Source organism: Phytophthora sojae (genome assembly GCF_000149755.1).
Source record: "Phytophthora sojae unplaced genomic scaffold PHYSOscaffold_2, whole genome shotgun sequence".
NCBI lineage: Eukaryota > Oomycota > Peronosporomycetes > Peronosporales > Peronosporaceae > Phytophthora > Phytophthora sojae.
In genome coordinates, this window is record NW_009258116.1 from 1,475,507 (window position 1) to 1,493,580 (window position 18,074).

The 18,074-nt window shown below is 59.0% G+C and overlaps 1 protein-coding gene and 26 non-coding genes across 27 annotated transcripts; 7 read left to right on the plus strand and 20 right to left on the minus strand.

The window, feature by feature from the left end:
* Positions 1–3,080: 3,080 nt before the first annotated feature.
* PHYSODRAFT_440642 (hypothetical protein) lies at positions 3,081–3,392 on the minus strand (the record flags this gene model as incomplete). Its single annotated transcript, XM_009520213.1, has 1 exon — positions 3,081–3,392. A coding segment is annotated over one exon (312 nt), but the record flags the coding sequence as incomplete, so codon positions are not given.
* A 27-nt stretch (positions 3,393–3,419) lies between these two features.
* Positions 3,420–3,492, plus strand: PHYSODRAFT_t353. Its single transcript has one exon. It is a non-coding gene; the product is annotated as a tRNA-Lys (tRNA).
* A 503-nt stretch (positions 3,493–3,995) lies between these two features.
* On the plus strand, positions 3,996–4,068 carry PHYSODRAFT_t354. Its single transcript has one exon. It is a non-coding gene; the product is annotated as a tRNA-Lys (tRNA).
* Positions 4,069–4,571: 503 nt separating this feature from the next.
* On the plus strand, positions 4,572–4,644 carry PHYSODRAFT_t355. Its single transcript has one exon. It is a non-coding gene; the product is annotated as a tRNA-Lys (tRNA).
* Positions 4,645–5,147: 503 nt separating this feature from the next.
* PHYSODRAFT_t356 lies at positions 5,148–5,220 on the plus strand. Its single transcript has one exon. It is a non-coding gene; the product is annotated as a tRNA-Lys (tRNA).
* Positions 5,221–5,723: 503 nt separating this feature from the next.
* On the plus strand, positions 5,724–5,796 carry PHYSODRAFT_t357. The gene has a single exon. It is a non-coding gene; the product is annotated as a tRNA-Lys (tRNA).
* A 503-nt stretch (positions 5,797–6,299) lies between these two features.
* Positions 6,300–6,372, plus strand: PHYSODRAFT_t358. The gene has a single exon. It is a non-coding gene; the product is annotated as a tRNA-Lys (tRNA).
* A 503-nt stretch (positions 6,373–6,875) lies between these two features.
* Positions 6,876–6,948, plus strand: PHYSODRAFT_t359. The gene has a single exon. It is a non-coding gene; the product is annotated as a tRNA-Lys (tRNA).
* Positions 6,949–7,565: 617 nt separating this feature from the next.
* PHYSODRAFT_t618 lies at positions 7,566–7,638 on the minus strand. Its single transcript has one exon. It is a non-coding gene; the product is annotated as a tRNA-Lys (tRNA).
* Positions 7,639–8,140: 502 nt separating this feature from the next.
* On the minus strand, positions 8,141–8,213 carry PHYSODRAFT_t617. Its single transcript has one exon. It is a non-coding gene; the product is annotated as a tRNA-Lys (tRNA).
* Positions 8,214–8,715: 502 nt separating this feature from the next.
* On the minus strand, positions 8,716–8,788 carry PHYSODRAFT_t616. The gene has a single exon. It is a non-coding gene; the product is annotated as a tRNA-Lys (tRNA).
* A 503-nt stretch (positions 8,789–9,291) lies between these two features.
* PHYSODRAFT_t615 lies at positions 9,292–9,364 on the minus strand. Its single transcript has one exon. It is a non-coding gene; the product is annotated as a tRNA-Lys (tRNA).
* A 503-nt stretch (positions 9,365–9,867) lies between these two features.
* On the minus strand, positions 9,868–9,940 carry PHYSODRAFT_t614. The gene has a single exon. It is a non-coding gene; the product is annotated as a tRNA-Lys (tRNA).
* Positions 9,941–10,443: 503 nt separating this feature from the next.
* Positions 10,444–10,516, minus strand: PHYSODRAFT_t613. The gene has a single exon. It is a non-coding gene; the product is annotated as a tRNA-Lys (tRNA).
* A 502-nt stretch (positions 10,517–11,018) lies between these two features.
* Positions 11,019–11,091, minus strand: PHYSODRAFT_t612. The gene has a single exon. It is a non-coding gene; the product is annotated as a tRNA-Lys (tRNA).
* Positions 11,092–11,594: 503 nt separating this feature from the next.
* On the minus strand, positions 11,595–11,667 carry PHYSODRAFT_t611. The gene has a single exon. It is a non-coding gene; the product is annotated as a tRNA-Lys (tRNA).
* A 503-nt stretch (positions 11,668–12,170) lies between these two features.
* PHYSODRAFT_t610 lies at positions 12,171–12,243 on the minus strand. The gene has a single exon. It is a non-coding gene; the product is annotated as a tRNA-Lys (tRNA).
* Positions 12,244–12,746: 503 nt separating this feature from the next.
* PHYSODRAFT_t609 lies at positions 12,747–12,819 on the minus strand. The gene has a single exon. It is a non-coding gene; the product is annotated as a tRNA-Lys (tRNA).
* A 503-nt stretch (positions 12,820–13,322) lies between these two features.
* On the minus strand, positions 13,323–13,395 carry PHYSODRAFT_t608. Its single transcript has one exon. It is a non-coding gene; the product is annotated as a tRNA-Lys (tRNA).
* A 502-nt stretch (positions 13,396–13,897) lies between these two features.
* On the minus strand, positions 13,898–13,970 carry PHYSODRAFT_t607. Its single transcript has one exon. It is a non-coding gene; the product is annotated as a tRNA-Lys (tRNA).
* Positions 13,971–14,472: 502 nt separating this feature from the next.
* On the minus strand, positions 14,473–14,545 carry PHYSODRAFT_t606. Its single transcript has one exon. It is a non-coding gene; the product is annotated as a tRNA-Lys (tRNA).
* Positions 14,546–15,063: 518 nt separating this feature from the next.
* PHYSODRAFT_t605 lies at positions 15,064–15,136 on the minus strand. Its single transcript has one exon. It is a non-coding gene; the product is annotated as a tRNA-Lys (tRNA).
* A 502-nt stretch (positions 15,137–15,638) lies between these two features.
* On the minus strand, positions 15,639–15,711 carry PHYSODRAFT_t604. Its single transcript has one exon. It is a non-coding gene; the product is annotated as a tRNA-Lys (tRNA).
* Positions 15,712–16,214: 503 nt separating this feature from the next.
* On the minus strand, positions 16,215–16,287 carry PHYSODRAFT_t603. Its single transcript has one exon. It is a non-coding gene; the product is annotated as a tRNA-Lys (tRNA).
* A 503-nt stretch (positions 16,288–16,790) lies between these two features.
* Positions 16,791–16,863, minus strand: PHYSODRAFT_t602. Its single transcript has one exon. It is a non-coding gene; the product is annotated as a tRNA-Lys (tRNA).
* Positions 16,864–17,366: 503 nt separating this feature from the next.
* On the minus strand, positions 17,367–17,439 carry PHYSODRAFT_t601. Its single transcript has one exon. It is a non-coding gene; the product is annotated as a tRNA-Lys (tRNA).
* Positions 17,440–17,938: 499 nt separating this feature from the next.
* Positions 17,939–18,011, minus strand: PHYSODRAFT_t600. Its single transcript has one exon. It is a non-coding gene; the product is annotated as a tRNA-Lys (tRNA).
* Between the last annotated feature and the right edge of the window lie 63 nt (positions 18,012–18,074).

The window sequence follows — 18,074 nt, forward strand, 5'->3', positions numbered from 1 at the left end:
CCTGTGTTGTCGCCCCCTCCGCTTATGTACGTTCCAGATGTTGCTTGAAAGTATCTTAGAGAGGCGCAATGCATCACCTCGTGCAAATTGCATAAGGTGTTGCATTGCTTTGAGCCAAATGACAATAACGGCAGCGACAAGAATGCGAGTGCCAGCAATAATGACATGAGTAGCACTAATTTCATGCGGCATGGGCACCTGGGCACCAATGATCACCACCCACACCCCTGAAGATCCGTAGTATACAAAACAAATCCATGTAGAAGACGGCAGTGAACGGTTATGAGGGCTGGTTGTCGCATAAAAACCCCGCAAACAAGGTCGCGCGGTATTTGCAGAAGCGGAAACCAGCGCCGAACATTCCAATGAATAAGTCTGTTGCCGTAAGTCGGAGAAAGCTTTTCCAATGTTATGGACTGCATTAGGAAAGTAGAAAGGCAAACAGATAACCAACAGTAACAGCAGAATAGTGCTCACGACAGGTGAATAGTGGCTGGCTGTAGGTGGGCAAGCGCCAAACAGTGCTGAAGTAACAGCTCATAAATGCGCGATAGTATCTTTACAGCACGATGAAGCGCAACGAGTTCGCGTGCGTCGCTGATCTCCGCCGCTAGGGCCGCGGCGAGGCCGTCGGCGGCGCCTAATAAGTTATTACTCGGAAGACCAGCTGTACCGATGCGCATAATGACAAGAACTCGGGGTGATTGAAGTGTACAGCAACAGCACGCACCAAGTTCGCTCCGCAGTAAATTTTACAATTCTTCAATCCCCTCCCACACTAAAGCTAAGGGAGCAGTAAAAAAGAAGAAGGAAAAAACTTGTTGCGCGCGCAGAAGTTAATTGTGGTCGAAGGGCGAAAGATATGTACGACTTTTGCCAGCTTCCAAGCAATCAAGCAGATGCTGCGGTTGCGAAGCAGGCGCAGGAGATGCGTTGTAATTGAGAGATGATCGTTGGCGATGAAGACGGTGGCGAGCGAAGCGAAGTAGGGTAGGAGAGAGGAAAGGAGAAATGAAAAGTGATTGAGCTTAGCGAAACTACATGTACCCAAGAGCGGCCTTGGTGCCCTGACTTTGCTGCCAAACTGGTAGCCTCTCGCATTTCACATGATGTCCCTACATATTGACGCAGATGATGCCGCGAGTCGGTGTCTGACCTTCAACATCCCACGGCGGGCACTGCAACTCAGTTGAAATCTCGTCACAGCGAAACGTGTTCGTCACCTCCGCGTTAGCGTCCAACACTCTCAATCGGCGGACACCGAGGTTGCGGCGGAAACGCTCGAACTAGCGGCTTGGTGAAGTGGTCGGCAACCATTTCGCCAGTCGGGCAATACTTCACGCGCACGTCTCCAGCGGTGACTTCTCTCGCAGTCAGTGATACTTGGTATCGATGTGGCTGGGGCGCTGCGTTACACCCTTGCTCTCTGTCAGGTGCTGCGCGCCCTGGTTGTCTTCCATGACAACAATTTCGTCGACCTTCACGCCAATGTCTTTCAGCACCATCATGAGCCCAAAACATTCCTGAACACCCGATGCCATGGCGACGTACTCCGCTTCCGTAAATGATAGAGGTACCACCGTCTGCTTCTTGGAGCTCTAGTCAATCAGATTACCATTGTAGTAGACAGCGTATCGAGTCGAATGCAGCATCACCGTAGGCAACCAGGCCCTCACTGTCAGTGTCCCTGTGTCCGCTGAAGAGGAGCCCGTAGTCGCGTGTACAATTTAGGTACCGGAATGCACGGTCGGCGCCATGCTGCAAAGCTGGGGCCGGACTCTCCATCTCTTGAGCAAGCAGGTGCACAGCCGTCAACAGGTCGGGCCTTGTCAGCACCGGCAAGTGCAGCAGAGCACCGAGCGCCGGCCACGCTTGAAGCCACACGAATACTGCACTTCGAACAGCTGGTTCCTGTAGTGCTCCTCCATTGGCGTCGGCGACGGGTGGCACTTGCCCATGGCGAACTGCTCGAGAATGGTGCACGCGTACTTAGTCTGGCTAACACAGACTTCGTTGCCAGCTGCAGAATGTTGCATCTCCAATCCCTAAAAAAGTAATTCACATCATCAAATTGGTTGACTTCATAGGCAGTCTCTACATCGAGCTTGAGTGCCGTCAACGCGTCGTCGTCCGCCCCAAACACCAGCATATCGCCAACGTAGACGAGCACAATCATGATGTCTTCACCATCGATCTTCACGAACAAGCAGGTGTCGGCCTTGCCTTGTGTGAAGCCGAAGCTCAGCAGGAATACGGTCAGGTTCTCATACCATGTTCTCGAAGCCTGATTGAGCCAGTGCAGCGCGCGGAGTAGAATCCACACGTATCTGTCGCTGTTCTCGTAGCCTTCCACCGGCTCCATGTACAGCTCCTCCTGTAATTCCGAGTTGAGAAACGCTGTTTTGATGTCGAGCTGCAGACGCTTCGTGCGCTGCACTGCAACACCAGTACGAGGCGAACCGTACTGTGGCGAACTACAGGACTGAAAGTCTCCGTGTAGTCGTTCCATAGCCCTGACTGAACCCTTTAGCAACCACACGCGCCTTGTACTTGTCGAGGCTCCCATCGGGGTTGGTCTGGCGCTTAAATACCCACTTGAACTTGATGGCTTTGCGTCCTCCAGGTAGCGGGACCTCGACGAACGTCCCGTTCGCGATCAAACTCTGGATCTCATCCTTCATTGCTTGCCCCCACTCGCCCCGGTGCTCACTGCGACGAACGTCGAAGACGTTGATTCGGTCAACAGCCAGAGCCCACGCGTCAACACCCGAGGCTCCGCCAGCGTGCGCACGTCGGTCAAGTTGTTGAGATGGCCGGTCATGTGGCGCCGCTGTCCACGGTCCAACCCCTCTTGCTGTCGTCGGACGCGTTTTCAACAGTGAACGTCACGCTCGCCGCTTCGGGTGGCGTTCGTTCGTTCTTGCAGTCTCGGGAAAAGTGACCCGACTGGCCGTAGCTGTAGCATTTCACCTTGCCCATGTCCTTTTTCTTCCTGGACTTAGCCGCTTTCTGTTTTCCCGCTGCTTGCTCAGCGCCGAACGCAGCAGTCGACTTGGCGCAGTCGAACCTCCGGAAGCACACCGGTATTTCTGCTGCTCTCGGTGGACGGCTTCAGCCTGGCACCGTTGAATCATTTTCTCAAACCCGCACGACTCGATAACACCAACAAAGCCGTTCCACGCAACCGAGACATTGCATGAAATTGTGGCTTTCTCTTCGTCCGGGATGATCACGTGTTGCTCCTGCAGCTCGTCCAGCACACCTCGCGTGTTCTTGATGTGGTCGATCATGGACGAATCACCGTCGAGGTACAACCCGATGTACTCGCGCTTCGCCACACCAACACTAACGCTGCACTTGAAGTTATAAGTCATGCGTAGGTGTCGCAGCATAATTAGCGGTGTGGAAGTGGATATGAAGCCCGTCTAGCTCAGTCGGTAGAGCGCAAGACTCTTAATCTTGTGGTCGTGGGTTCGAGCCCCACGGTGGGCGACTACTTTTGTCTTTCTTGCTCCGGAATGCCTTGCTCGTCTTTCTGCGTGTCTGCGGGTTGATGCGTGCGTGGGTCGCTGCCCGCTCGCATGTCGGAGTCGCTGGCTTGTCCATTGAGTTCGAGAAAGGTCTCTCGATCATGTCCGTCGGGCTTGGCGGCTGGGGCCCCGACTCGCGACCCGTCACCTGCGACTGCGGCCGGCCGAAGGGCGATGCGCGTCTGGCGGCGCGTGACCTTGGCTGCACGAAGCAACCAGCGGACGAGGTGCTGGTGCGATGAGGACGTAGCGGGGGCACCAGAGGCAGATGCTGAAGCTGTTGGCGGTAGTCGATGCGGTGATCCGTGTCTGTGGATGCGGCGTGTTCGTATGTGGATGGTATGGGTGGATAGCGAGAGGCATGTGTGGCGTGTGGTTGTGTGGCGCGAGCGTGCGTGTGTGTGTTTGGTTGTGGTGTGCGTGGTGTTTGATTTTGTATTTTTGTGGTGTGGTAGTGGATATGAAGCCCGTCTAGCTCAGTCGGTAGAGCGCAAGACTCTTAATCTTGTGGTCGTGGGTTCGAGCCCCACGGTGGGCGACTACTTTTGTCTTTCTTGCTCCGGAATGCCTTGCTCGTCTTTCTGCGTGTCTGCGGGTTGATGCGTGCGTGGGTCGCTGCCCGCTCGCATGTCGGAGTCGCTGGCTTGTCCATTGAGTTCGAGAAAGGTCTCTCGATCATGACCGTCGGGCTTGGCGGCTGGGGCCCCGACTCGCGACCCGTCACCTGCGACTGCGGCCGGCCGAAGGGCGATGCGCGTCTGGCGGCGCGTGACCTTGGCTGCACGAAGCAACCAGCGGACGAGGCGCTGGTGCGATGAGGACGTAGCGGGGGCACCAGAGGCAGATGCTGAAGCTGTTGGCGGTAGTCGATGCGGTGATCCGTGTCTGTGGATGCGGCGTGTTCGTATGTGGATGGTATGGGTGGATAGCGAGAGGCATGTGTGGCGTGTGGTTGTGTGGCGCGAGCGTGCGTGTGTGTGTTTGGTTGTGGTGTGCGTGGTGTTTGATTTTGTATTTTTGTGGTGTGGTAGTGGATATGAAGCCCGTCTAGCTCAGTCGGTAGAGCGCAAGACTCTTAATCTTGTGGTCGTGGGTTCGAGCCCCACGGTGGGCGACTACTTTTGTCTTTCTTGCTCCGGAATGCCTTGCTCGTCTTTCTGCGTGTCTGCGGGTTGATGCGTGCGTGGGTCGCTGCCCGCTCGCATGTCGGAGTCGCTGGCTTGTCCATTGAGTTCGAGAAAGGTCTCTCGATCATGACCGTCGGGCTTGGCGGCTGGGGCCCCGACTCGCGACCCGTCACCTGCGACTGCGGCCGGCCGAAGGGCGATGCGCGTCTGGCGGCGCGTGACCTTGGCTGCACGAAGCAACCAGCGGACGAGGCGCTGGTGCGATGAGGACGTAGCGGGGGCACCAGAGGCAGATGCTGAAGCTGTTGGCGGTAGTCGATGCGGTGATCCGTGTCTGTGGATGCGGCGTGTTCGTATGTGGATGGTATGGGTGGATAGCGAGAGGCATGTGTGGCGTGTGGTTGTGTGGCGCGAGCGTGCGTGTGTGTGTTTGGTTGTGGTGTGCGTGGTGTTTGATTTTGTATTTTTGTGGTGTGGTAGTGGATATGAAGCCCGTCTAGCTCAGTCGGTAGAGCGCAAGACTCTTAATCTTGTGGTCGTGGGTTCGAGCCCCACGGTGGGCGACTACTTTTGTCTTTCTTGCTCCGGAATGCCTTGCTCGTCTTTCTGCGTGTCTGCGGGTTGATGCGTGCGTGGGTCGCTGCCCGCTCGCATGTCGGAGTCGCTGGCTTGTCCATTGAGTTCGAGAAAGGTCTCTCGATCATGTCCGTCGGGCTTGGCGGCTGGGGCCCCGACTCGCGACCCGTCACCTGCGACTGCGGCCGGCCGAAGGGCGATGCGCGTCTGGCGGCGCGTGACCTTGGCTGCACGAAGCAACCAGCGGACGAGGTGCTGGTGCGATGAGGACGTAGCGGGGGCACCAGAGGCAGATGCTGAAGCTGTTGGCGGTAGTCGATGCGGTGATCCGTGTCTGTGGATGCGGCGTGTTCGTATGTGGATGGTATGGGTGGATAGCGAGAGGCATGTGTGGCGTGTGGTTGTGTGGCGCGAGCGTGCGTGTGTGTGTTTGGTTGTGGTGTGCGTGGTGTTTGATTTTGTATTTTTGTGGTGTGGTAGTGGATATGAAGCCCGTCTAGCTCAGTCGGTAGAGCGCAAAACTCTTAATCTTGTGGTCGTGGGTTCGAGCCCCACGGTGGGCGACTACTTTTGTCTTTCTTGCTCCGGAATGCCTTGCTCGTCTTTCTGCGTGTCTGCGGGTTGATGCGTGCGTGGGTCGCTGCCCGCTCGCATGTCGGAGTCGCTGGCTTGTCCATTGAGTTCGAGAAAGGTCTCTCGATCATGACCGTCGGGCTTGGCGGCTGGGGCCCCGACTCGCGACCCGTCACCTGCGACTGCGGCCGGCCGAAGGGCGATGCGCGTCTGGCGGCGCGTGACCTTGGCTGCACGAAGCAACCAGCGGACGAGGCGCTGGTGCGATGAGGACGTAGCGGGGGCACCAGAGGCAGATGCTGAAGCTGTTGGCGGTAGTCGATGCGGTGATCCGTGTCTATGGATGCGGCGTGTTCGTATGTGGATGGTATGGGTGGATAGCGAGAGGCATGTGTGGCGTGTGGTTGTGTGGCGCGAGCGTGCGTGTGTGTGTTTGGTTGTGGTGTGCGTGGTGTTTGATTTTGTATTTTTGTGGTGTGGTAGTGGATATGAAGCCCGTCTAGCTCAGTCGGTAGAGCGCAAGACTCTTAATCTTGTGGTCGTGGGTTCGAGCCCCACGGTGGGCGACTACTTTTGTCTTTCTTGCTCCGGAATGCCTTGCTCGTCTTTCTGCGTGTCTGCGGGTTGATGCGTGCGTGGGTCGCTGCCCGCTCGCATGTCGGAGTCGCTGGCTTGTCCATTGAGTTCGAGAAAGGTCTCTCGATCATGACCGTCGGGCTTGGCGGCTGGGGCCCCGACTCGCGACCCGTCACCTGCGACTGCGGCCGGCCGAAGGGCGATGCGCGTCTGGCGGCGCGTGACCTTGGCTGCACGAAGCAACCAGCGGACGAGGCGCTGGTGCGATGAGGACGTAGCGGGGGCACCAGAGGCAGATGCTGAAGCTGTTGGCGGTAGTCGATGCGGTGATCCGTGTCTATGGATGCGGCGTGTTCGTATGTGGATGGTATGGGTGGATAGCGAGAGGCATGTGTGGCGTGTGGTTGTGTGGCGCGAGCGTGCGTGTGTGTGTTTGGTTGTGGTGTGCGTGGTGTTTGATTTTGTATTTTTGTGGTGTGGTATTGGATATGAAGCCCGTCTAGCTCAGTCGGTAGAGCGCAAGACTCTTAATCTTGTGGTCGTGGGTTCGAGCCCCACGGTGGGCGACTACTTTTGTCTTTCTTGCTCCGGAATGCCTTGCTCGTCTTTCTGCGTGTCTGCGGGTTGATGCGTGCGTGGGTCGCTGCCCGCTCGCATGTCGGAGTCGCTGGCTTGTCCATTGAGTTCGAGAAAGGTCTCTCGATCATGTCCGTCGGGCTTGGCGGCTGGGGCCCCGACTCGCGACCCGTCACCTGCGACTGCGGCCGGCCGAAGGGCGATGCGCGTCTGGCGGCGCGTGACCTTGGCTGCACGAAGCAACCAGCGGACGAGGCGCTGGTGCGATGAGGACGTAGCGGGGCACCAGAGGCAGATGCTGAAGCTGTTGGCGGTAGTCGATCGTCCTCATCGCACCAGCGCCTCGTCCGCTGGTTGCTTCGTGCAGCCAAGGTCACGCGCCGCCAGACGCGCATCGCCCTTCGGCCGGCCGCAGTCGCAGGTGACGGGTCGCGAGTCGGGGCCCCAGCCGCCAAGCCCGACGGACATGATCGAGAGACCTTTCTCGAACTCAATGGACAAGCCAGCGACTCCGACATGCGAGCGGGCAGCGACCCACGCACGCATCAACCCGCAGACACGCAGAAAGACGAGCAAGGCATTCCGGAGCAAGAAAGACAAAAGTAGTCGCCCACCGTGGGGCTCGAACCCACGACCACAAGATTAAGAGTCTTGCGCTCTACCGACTGAGCTAGACGGGCTTCATATCCACTACCACACCACAAAAATACAAAATCAAACACCACGCAAACCACAACCAAACACACACACGCACGCTCGCGCCACACAACCACACGCCACACATGCCTCTCGCTATCCACCCATACCATCCACATACGAACACGCCGCATCCATAGACACGGATCACCGCATCGACTACCGCCAACAGCTTCAGCATCTGCCTCTGGTGCCCCGCTACGTCCTCATCGCACCAGCGCCTCGTCCGCTGGTTGCTTCGTGCAGCCAAGGTCACGCGCCGCCAGACGCGCATCGCCCTTCGGCCGGCCGCAGTCGCAGGTGACGGGTCGCGAGTCGGGGCCCCAGCCGCCAAGCCCGACGGACATGATCGAGAGACCTTTCTCGAACTCAATGGACAAGCCAGCGACTCCGACATGCGAGCGGGCAGCGACCCACGCACGCATCAACCCGCAGACACGCAGAAAGACGAGCAAGGCATTCCGGAGCAAGAAAGACAAAAGTAGTCGCCCACCGTGGGGCTCGAACCCACGACCACAAGATTAAGAGTCTTGCGCTCTACCGACTGAGCTAGACGGACTTCATATCCACTACCACACCACAAAAATACAAAATCAAACACCACGCAAACCACAACCAAACACACACACGCACGCTCGCGCCACACAACCACACGCCACACATGCCTCTCGCTATCCACCCATACCATCCACATACGAACACGCCGCATCCATAGACACGGATCACCGCATCGACTACCGCCAACAGCTTCAGCATCTGCCTCTGGTGCCCCGCTACGTCCTCATCGCACCAGCGCCTCGTCCGCTGGTTGCTTCGTGCAGCCAAGGTCACGCGCCGCCAGACGCGCATCGCCCTTCGGCCGGCCGCAGTCGCAGGTGACGGGTCGCGAGTCGGGGCCCCAGCCGCCAAGCCCGACGGACATGATCGAGAGACCTTTCTCGAACTCAATGGACAAGCCAGCGACTCCGACATGCGAGCGGGCAGCGACCCACGCACGCATCAACCCGCAGACACGCAGAAAGACGAGCAAGGCATTCCGGAGCAAGAAAGACAAAAGTAGTCGCCCACCGTGGGGCTCGAACCCACGACCACAAGATTAAGAGTCTTGCGCTCTACCGACTGAGCTAGACGGGCTTCATATCCACTACCACACCACAAAAATACAAAATCAAACACCACGCACACCACAACCAAACACACACACGCACGCTCGCGCCACACAACCACACGCCACACATGCCTCTCGCTATCCACCCATACCATCCACATACGAACACGCCGCATCCACAGACACGGATCACCGCATCGACTACCGCCAACAGCTTCAGCATCTGCCTCTGGTGCCCCCGCTACGTCCTCATCGCACCAGCACCTCGTCCGCTGGTTGCTTCGTGCAGCCAAGGTCACGCGCCGCCAGACGCGCATCGCCCTTCGGCCGGCCGCAGTCGCAGGTGACGGGTCGCGAGTCGGGGCCCCAGCCGCCAAGCCCGACGGACATGATCGAGAGACCTTTCTCGAACTCAATGGACAAGCCAGCGACTCCGACATGCGAGCGGGCAGCGACCCACGCACGCATCAACCCGCAGACACGCAGAAAGACGAGCAAGGCATTCCGGAGCAAGAAAGACAAAAGTAGTCGCCCACCGTGGGGCTCGAACCCACGACCACAAGATTAAGAGTCTTGCGCTCTACCGACTGAGCTAGACGGACTTCATATCCACTACCACACCACAAAAATACAAAATCAAACACCACGCACACCACAACCAAACACACACACGCACGCTCGCGCCACACAACCACACGCCACACATGCCTCTCGCTATCCACCCATACCATCCACATACGAACACGCCGCATCCACAGACACGGATCACCGCATCGACTACCGCCAACAGCTTCAGCATCTGCCTCTGGTGCCCCCGCTACGTCCTCATCGCACCAGCACCTCGTCCGCTGGTTGCTTCGTGCAGCCAAGGTCACGCGCCGCCAGACGCGCATCGCCCTTCGGCCGGCCGCAGTCGCAGGTGACGGGTCGCGAGTCGGGGCCCCAGCCGCCAAGCCCGACGGACATGATCGAGAGACCTTTCTCGAACTCAATGGACAAGCCAGCGACTCCGACATGCGAGCGGGCAGCGACCCACGCACGCATCAACCCGCAGACACGCAGAAAGACGAGCAAGGCATTCCGGAGCAAGAAAGACAAAAGTAGTCGCCCACCGTGGGGCTCGAACCCACGACCACAAGATTAAGAGTCTTGCGCTCTACCGACTGAGCTAGACGGGCTTCATATCCACTACCACACCACAAAAATACAAAATCAAACACCACGCACACCACAACCAAACACACACACGCACGCTCGCGCCACACAACCACACGCCACACATGCCTCTCGCTATCCACCCATACCATCCACATACGAACACGCCGCATCCACAGACACGGATCACCGCATCGACTACCGCCAACAGCTTCAGCATCTGCCTCTGGTGCCCCCGCTACGTCCTCATCGCACCAGCACCTCGTCCGCTGGTTGCTTCGTGCAGCCAAGGTCACGCGCCGCCAGACGCGCATCGCCCTTCGGCCGGCCGCAGTCGCAGGTGACGGGTCGCGAGTCGGGGCCCCAGCCGCCAAGCCCGACGGACATGATCGAGAGACCTTTCTCGAACTCAATGGACAAGCCAGCGACTCCGACATGCGAGCGGGCAGCGACCCACGCACGCATCAACCCGCAGACACGCAGAAAGACGAGCAAGGCATTCCGGAGCAAGAAAGACAAAAGTAGTCGCCCACCGTGGGGCTCGAACCCACGACCACAAGATTAAGAGTCTTGCGCTCTACCGACTGAGCTAGACGGGCTTCATATCCACTACCACACCACAAAAATACAAAATCAAACACCACGCAAACCACAACCAAACACACACACGCACGCTCGCGCCACACAACCACACGCCACACATGCCTCTCGCTATCCACCCATACCATCCACATACGAACACGCCGCATCCATAGACACGGATCACCGCATCGACTACCGCCAACAGCTTCAGCATCTGCCTCTGGTGCCCCGCTACGTCCTCATCGCACCAGCGCCTCGTCCGCTGGTTGCTTCGTGCAGCCAAGGTCACGCGCCGCCAGACGCGCATCGCCCTTCGGCCGGCCGCAGTCGCAGGTGACGGGTCGCGAGTCGGGGCCCCAGCCGCCAAGCCCGACGGACATGATCGAGAGACCTTTCTCGAACTCAATGGACAAGCCAGCGACTCCGACATGCGAGCGGGCAGCGACCCACGCACGCATCAACCCGCAGACACGCAGAAAGACGAGCAAGGCATTCCGGAGCAAGAAAGACAAAAGTAGTCGCCCACCGTGGGGCTCGAACCCACGACCACAAGATTAAGAGTCTTGCGCTCTACCGACTGAGCTAGACGGGCTTCATATCCACTACCACACCACAAAAATACAAAATCAAACACCACGCACACCACAACCAAACACACACACGCACGCTCGCGCCACACAACCACACGCCACACATGCCTCTCGCTATCCACCCATACCATCCACATACGAACACGCCGCATCCATAGACACGGATCACCGCATCGACTACCGCCAACAGCTTCAGCATCTGCCTCTGGTGCCCCCGCTACGTCCTCATCGCACCAGCGCCTCGTCCGCTGGTTGCTTCGTGCAGCCAAGGTCACGCGCCGCCAGACGCGCATCGCCCTTCGGCCGGCCGCAGTCGCAGGTGACGGGTCGCGAGTCGGGGCCCCAGCCGCCAAGCCCGACGGTCATGATCGAGAGACCTTTCTCGAACTCAATGGACAAGCCAGCGACTCCGACATGCGAGCGGGCAGCGACCCACGCACGCATCAACCCGCAGACACGCAGAAAGACGAGCAAGGCATTCCGGAGCAAGAAAGACAAAAGTAGTCGCCCACCGTGGGGCTCGAACCCACGACCACAAGATTAAGAGTCTTGCGCTCTACCGACTGAGCTAGACGGGCTTCATATCCACTACCACACCACAAAAATACAAAATCAAACACCACGCACACCACAACCAAACACACACACGCACGCTCGCGCCACACAACCACACGCCACACATGCCTCTCGCTATCCACCCATACCATCCACATACGAACACGCCGCATCCACAGACACGGATCACCGCATCGACTACCGCCAACAGCTTCAGCATCTGCCTCTGGTGCCCCCGCTACGTCCTCATCGCACCAGCGCCTCGTCCGCTGGTTGCTTCGTGCAGCCAAGGTCACGCGCCGCCAGACGCGTATCGCCCTTCGGCCGGCCGCAGTCGCAGGTGACGGGTCGCGAGTCGGGGCCCCAGCCGCCAAGCCCGACGGTCATGATCGAGAGACCTTTCTCGAACTCAATGGACAAGCCAGCGACTCCGACATGCGAGCGGGCAGCGACCCACGCACGCATCAACCCGCAGACACGCAGAAAGACGAGCAAGGCATTCCGGAGCAAGAAAGACAAAAGTAGTCGCCCACCGTGGGGCTCGAACCCACGACCACAAGATTAAGAGTCTTGCGCTCTACCGACTGAGCTAGACGGGCTTCATATCCACTACCACACCACAAAAATACAAAATCAAACACCACGCAAACCACAACCAAACACACACACGCACGCTCGCGCCACACAACCACACGCCACACATGCCTCTCGCTATCCACCCATACCATCCACATACGAACACGCCGCATCCATAGACACGGATCACCGCATCGACTACCGCCAACAGCTTCAGCATCTGCCTCTGGTGCCCCCGCTACGTCCTCATCGCACCAGCGCCTCGTCCGCTGGTTGCTTCGTGCAGCCAAGGTCACGCGCCGCCAGACGCGTATCGCCCTTCGGCCGGCCGCAGTCGCAGGTGACGGGTCGCGAGTCGGGGCCCCAGCCGCCAAGCCCGACGGTCATGATCGAGAGACCTTTCTCGAACTCAATGGACAAGCCAGCGACTCCGACATGCGAGCGGGCAGCGACCCACGCACGCATCAACCCGCAGACACGCAGAAAGACGAGCAAGGCATTCCGGAGCAAGAAAGACAAAAGTAGTCGCCCACCGTGGGGCTCGAACCCACGACCACAAGATTAAGAGTCTTGCGCTCTACCGACTGAGCTAGACGGGCTTCATATCCACTACCACACCACAAAAATACAAAATCAAACACCACGCAAACCACAACCAAACACACACACGCACGCTCGCGCCACACAACCACACGCCACACATGCCTCTCGCTATCCACCCATACCATCCACATACGAACACGCCGCATCCATAGACACGGATCACCGCATCGACTACCGCCAACAGCTTCAGCATCTGCCTCTGGTGCCCCCGCTACGTCCTCATCGCACCAGCGCCTCGTCCGCTGGTTGCTTCGTGCAGCCAAGGTCACGCGCCGCCAGACGCGCATCGCCCTTCGGCCGGCCGCAGTCGCAGGTGACGGGTCGCGAGTCGGGGCCCCAGCCGCCAAGCCCGACGGACATGATCGAGAGACCTTTCTCGAACTCAATGGACAAGCCAGCGACTCCGACATGCGAGCGGGCAGCGACCCACGCACGCATCAACCCGCAGACACGCAGAAAGACGAGCAAGGCATTCCGGAGCAAGAAAGACAAAAGTAGTCGCCCACCGTGGGGCTCGAACCCACGACCACAAGATTAAGAGTCTTGCGCTCTACCGACTGAGCTAGACGGGCTTCATATCCACTACCACACCACAAAAATACAAAATCAAACACCACGCACACCACAACCAAACACACACACGCACGCTCGCGCCACACAACCACACGCCACACATGCCTCTCGCTATCCACCCATACCATCCACATACGAACACGCCGCATCCACAGACACGGATCACCGCATCGACTACCGCCAACAGCTTCAGCATCTGCCTCTGGTGCCCCGCTACGTCCTCATCGCACCAGCGCCTCGTCCGCTGGTTGCTTCGTGCAGCCAAGGTCACGCGCCGCCAGACGCGCATCGCCCTTCGGCCGGCCGCAGTCGCAGGTGACGGGTCGCGAGTCGGGGCCCCAGCCGCCAAGCCCGACGGACATGATCGAGAGACCTTTCTCGAACTCAATGGACAAGCCAGCGACTCCGACATGCGAGCGGGCAGCGACCCACGCACGCATCAACCCGCAGACACGCAGAAAGACGAGCAAGGCATTCCGGAGCAAGAAAGACAAAAGTAGTCGCCCACCGTGGGGCTCGAACCCACGACCACAAGATTAAGAGTCTTGCGCTCTACCGACTGAGCTAGACGGGCTTCATATCCAATACCACACCACAAAAATACAAAATCAAACACCACGCAAACCACAACCAAACACACACACGCACGCTCGCGCCACACAACCACACGCCACACATGCCTCTCGCTATCCACCCATACCATCCACATACGAACACGCCGCATCCATAGACACGGATCACCGCATCGACTACCGCCAACAGCTTCAGCATCTGCCTCTGGTGCCCCGCTACGTCCTCATCGCACCAGCGCCTCGTCCGCTGGTTGCTTCGTGCAGCCAAGGTCACGCGCCGCCAGACGCGCATCGCCCTTCGGCCGGCCGCAGTCGCAGGTGACGGGTCGCGAGTCGGGGCCCCAGCCGCCAAGCCCGACGGACATGATCGAGAGACCTTTCTCGAACTCAATGGACAAGCCAGCGACTCCGACATGCGAGCGGGCAGCGACCCACGCACGCATCAACCCGCAGACACGCAGAAAGACGAGCAAGGCATTCCGGAGCAAGAAAGACAAAAGTAGTCGCCCACCGTGGGGCTCGAACCCACGACCACAAGATTAAGAGTCTTGCGCTCTACCGACTGAGCTAGACGGGCTTCATATCCACTACCACACCACAAAAATACAAAATCAAACACCACGCAAACCACAACCAAACACACACACGCACGCTCGCGCCACACAACCACACGCCACACATGCCTCTCGCTATCCACCCATACCATCCACATACGAACACGCCGCATCCATAGACACGGATCACCGCATCGACTACCGCCAACAGCTTCAGCATCTGCCTCTGGTGCCCCGCTACGTCCTCATCGCACCAGCGCCTCGTCCGCTGGTTGCTTCGTGCAGCCAAGGTCACGCGCCGCCAGACGCGCATCGCCCTTCGGCCGGCCGCAGTCGCAGGTGACGGGTCGCGAGTCGGGGCCCCAGCTGCCAAGCCCGACGGACATGATCGAGAGACCTTTCTCGAACTCAATGGACAAGCCAGCGACTCCGACATGCGAGCGGGCAGCGACCCACGCACGCATCAACCCACGCACGCATCAACCCGCAGACACGCAGAAAGACGAGCAAGGCATTCCGGAGCAAGAAAGACAAAAGCAGTCGCCCACCGTGGGGCTCGAACCCACGACCACAAGATTAAGAGTCTTGCGCTCTACCGACTGAGCTAGACGGGCTTCATATCCACTACCACACCACAAAAATACAAAATCAAACACCACGCAAACCACAACCAAACACACACACGCACGCTCGCGCCACACAACCACACGCCACACATGCCTCTCGCTATCCACCCATACCATCCACATACGAACACGCCGCATCCATAGACACGGATCACCGCATCGACTACCGCCAACAGCTTCAGCATCTGCCTCTGGTGCCCCGCTACGTCCTCATCGCACCAGCGCCTCGTCCGCTGGTTGCTTCGTGCAGCCAAGGTCACGCGCCGCCAGACGCGCATCGCCCTTCGGCCGGCCGCAGTCGCAGGTGACGGGTCGCGAGTCGGGGCCCCAGCTGCCAAGCCCGACGGACATGATCGAGAGACCTTTCTCGAACTCAATGGACAAGCCAGCGACTCCGACATGCGAGCGGGCAGCGACCCACGCACGCATCAACCCGCAGACACGCAGAAAGACGAGCAAGGCATTCCGGAGCAAGAAAGACAAAAGTAGTCGCCCACCGTGGGGCTCGAACCCACGACCACAAGATTAAGAGTCTTGCGCTCTACCGACTGAGCTAGACGGGCTTCATATCCACTACCACACCACAAAAATACAAAATCAAACACCACGCACACCACAACCAAACACACACACGCACGCTCGCGCCACACAACCACACGCCACACATGCCTCTCGCTATCCACCCATACCATCCACATACGAACACGCCGCATCCACAGACACGGATCACCGCATCGACTACCGCCAACAGCTTCAGCATCTGCCTCTGGTGCCCCCGCTACGTCCTCATCGCACCAGCGCCTCGTCCGCTGGTTGCTTCGTGCAGCCAAGGTCACGCGCCGCCAGACGCGCATCGCCCTTCGGCCGGCCGCAGTCGCAGGTGACGGGTCGCGAGTCGGGGCCCCAGCCGCCAAGCCCGACGGACATGATCGAGAGACCTTTCTCGAACTCAATGGACAAGCCAGCGACTCCGACATGCGAGCGGGCAGCGACCCACGCACGCATCAACCCGCAGACACGCAGAAAGACGAGCAAGGCATTCCGGAGCAAGAAAGACAAAAGTAGTCGCCCACCGTGGGGCTCGAACCCACGACCACAAGATTAAGAGTCTTGCGCTCTACCGACTGAGCTAGACGGGCTTCATATCCACTACCACATCACAAAAATACAAAATCAAACACCACGCACACCACAACCAAACACACACACGCACGCTCGCGCCACACAACCACACGCCACACATGCCTCTCGCTATCCACCCATACCATCCACATACGAACACGCCGCATCCACAGACACGGATCACCGCATCGACTACCGCCAACAGCTTCAGCATCTGCCTCTGGTGCCCCCGCTACGTCCTCATCGCACCAGCGCCTCGTCCGCTGGTTGCTTCGTGCAGCCAAGGTCACGCGCCGCCAGACGCGCATCGCCCTTCGGCCGGCCGCAGTCGCAGGTGACGGGTCGCGAGTCGGGGCCCCAGCCGCCAAGCCCGACGGACATGATCGAGAGACCTTTCTCGAACTCAATGGACAAGCCAGCGACTCCGACATGCGAGCGGGCAGCGACCCACGCACGCATCAACCCGCAGACACGCAGAAAGACGAGCAAGGCATTCCGGAGCAAGAAAGACAAAAGTAGTCGCCCACCGTGGGGCTCGAACCCACGACCACAAGATTAAGAGTCTTGCGCTCTACCGACTGAGCTAGACGGGCTTCATATCCACTACCACACCACAAAAATACAAAATCAAACACCACGCACACCACAACCAAACACACACACGCACGCTCGCGCCACACAACCACACGCCACACATGCCTCTCGCTATCCACCCATACCATCTACATACGAACACGCCGCATCCACAGACACGGATCACCGCATCGACTACCGCCAACAGCTTCAGCATCTGCCTCTGGTGCCCCCGCTACGTCCTCATCGCACCAGCGCCTCGTCCGCTGGTTGCTTCGTGCAGCCAAGGTCACGCGCCGCCAGACGCGCATCGCCCTTCGGCCGGCCGCAGTCGCAGGTGACGGGTCGCGAGTCGGGGCCCCAGCCGCCAAGCCCGACGGACATGATCGAGAGACCTTTCTCGAACTCAATGGACAAGCCAGCGACTCCGACATGCGAGCGGGCAGCGACCCACGCACGCATCAACCCGCAGACACGCAGAAAGACGAGCAAGGCATTCCGGAGCAAGAAAGACAAAAGTAGTCGCCCACCGTGGGGCTCGAACCCACGACCACAAGATTAAGAGTCTTGCGCTCTACCGACTGAGCTAGACGGGCTTCATATCCACTACCACACCACAAAAATACAAAATCAAACACCACGCACACCACAACCAAACACACACACGCACGCTCGCGCCACACAACCACACGCCACACATGCCTCTCGCTATCCACCCATACCATCTACATACGAACACGCCGCATCCACAGACACGGATCACCGCATCGACCGCCAACAGCTTCAGCATCTGCCTCTGGTCCCCCGCTACGTCCTCATCGCACCAGCGCCTCGTCCGCTGGTTGCTTCGTGCAGCCAAGGTCACGCGCCGCCAGACGCGCATCGCCCTTCGGCCGGCCGCAGTCGCAGGTGACGGGTCGCGAGTCGGGGCCCCAGCCGCCAAGCCCGACGGACATGATCGAGAGACCTTTCTCGAACTCAATGGACAAGCCAGCGACTCCGACATGCGAGCGGGCAGCGACCCACGCACGCATCAACCCGCAGACACGCAGAAAGACGAGCAAGGCATTCCGGAGCAAGAAAGACAAAAGTAGTCGCCCACCGTGGGGCTCGAACCCACGACCACAAGATTAAGAGTCTTGCGCTCTACCGACTGAGCTAGACGGGCTTCATATCCACTACCACATCACAAAAATACAAAATCAAACACCACGCACACCACAACCAAACA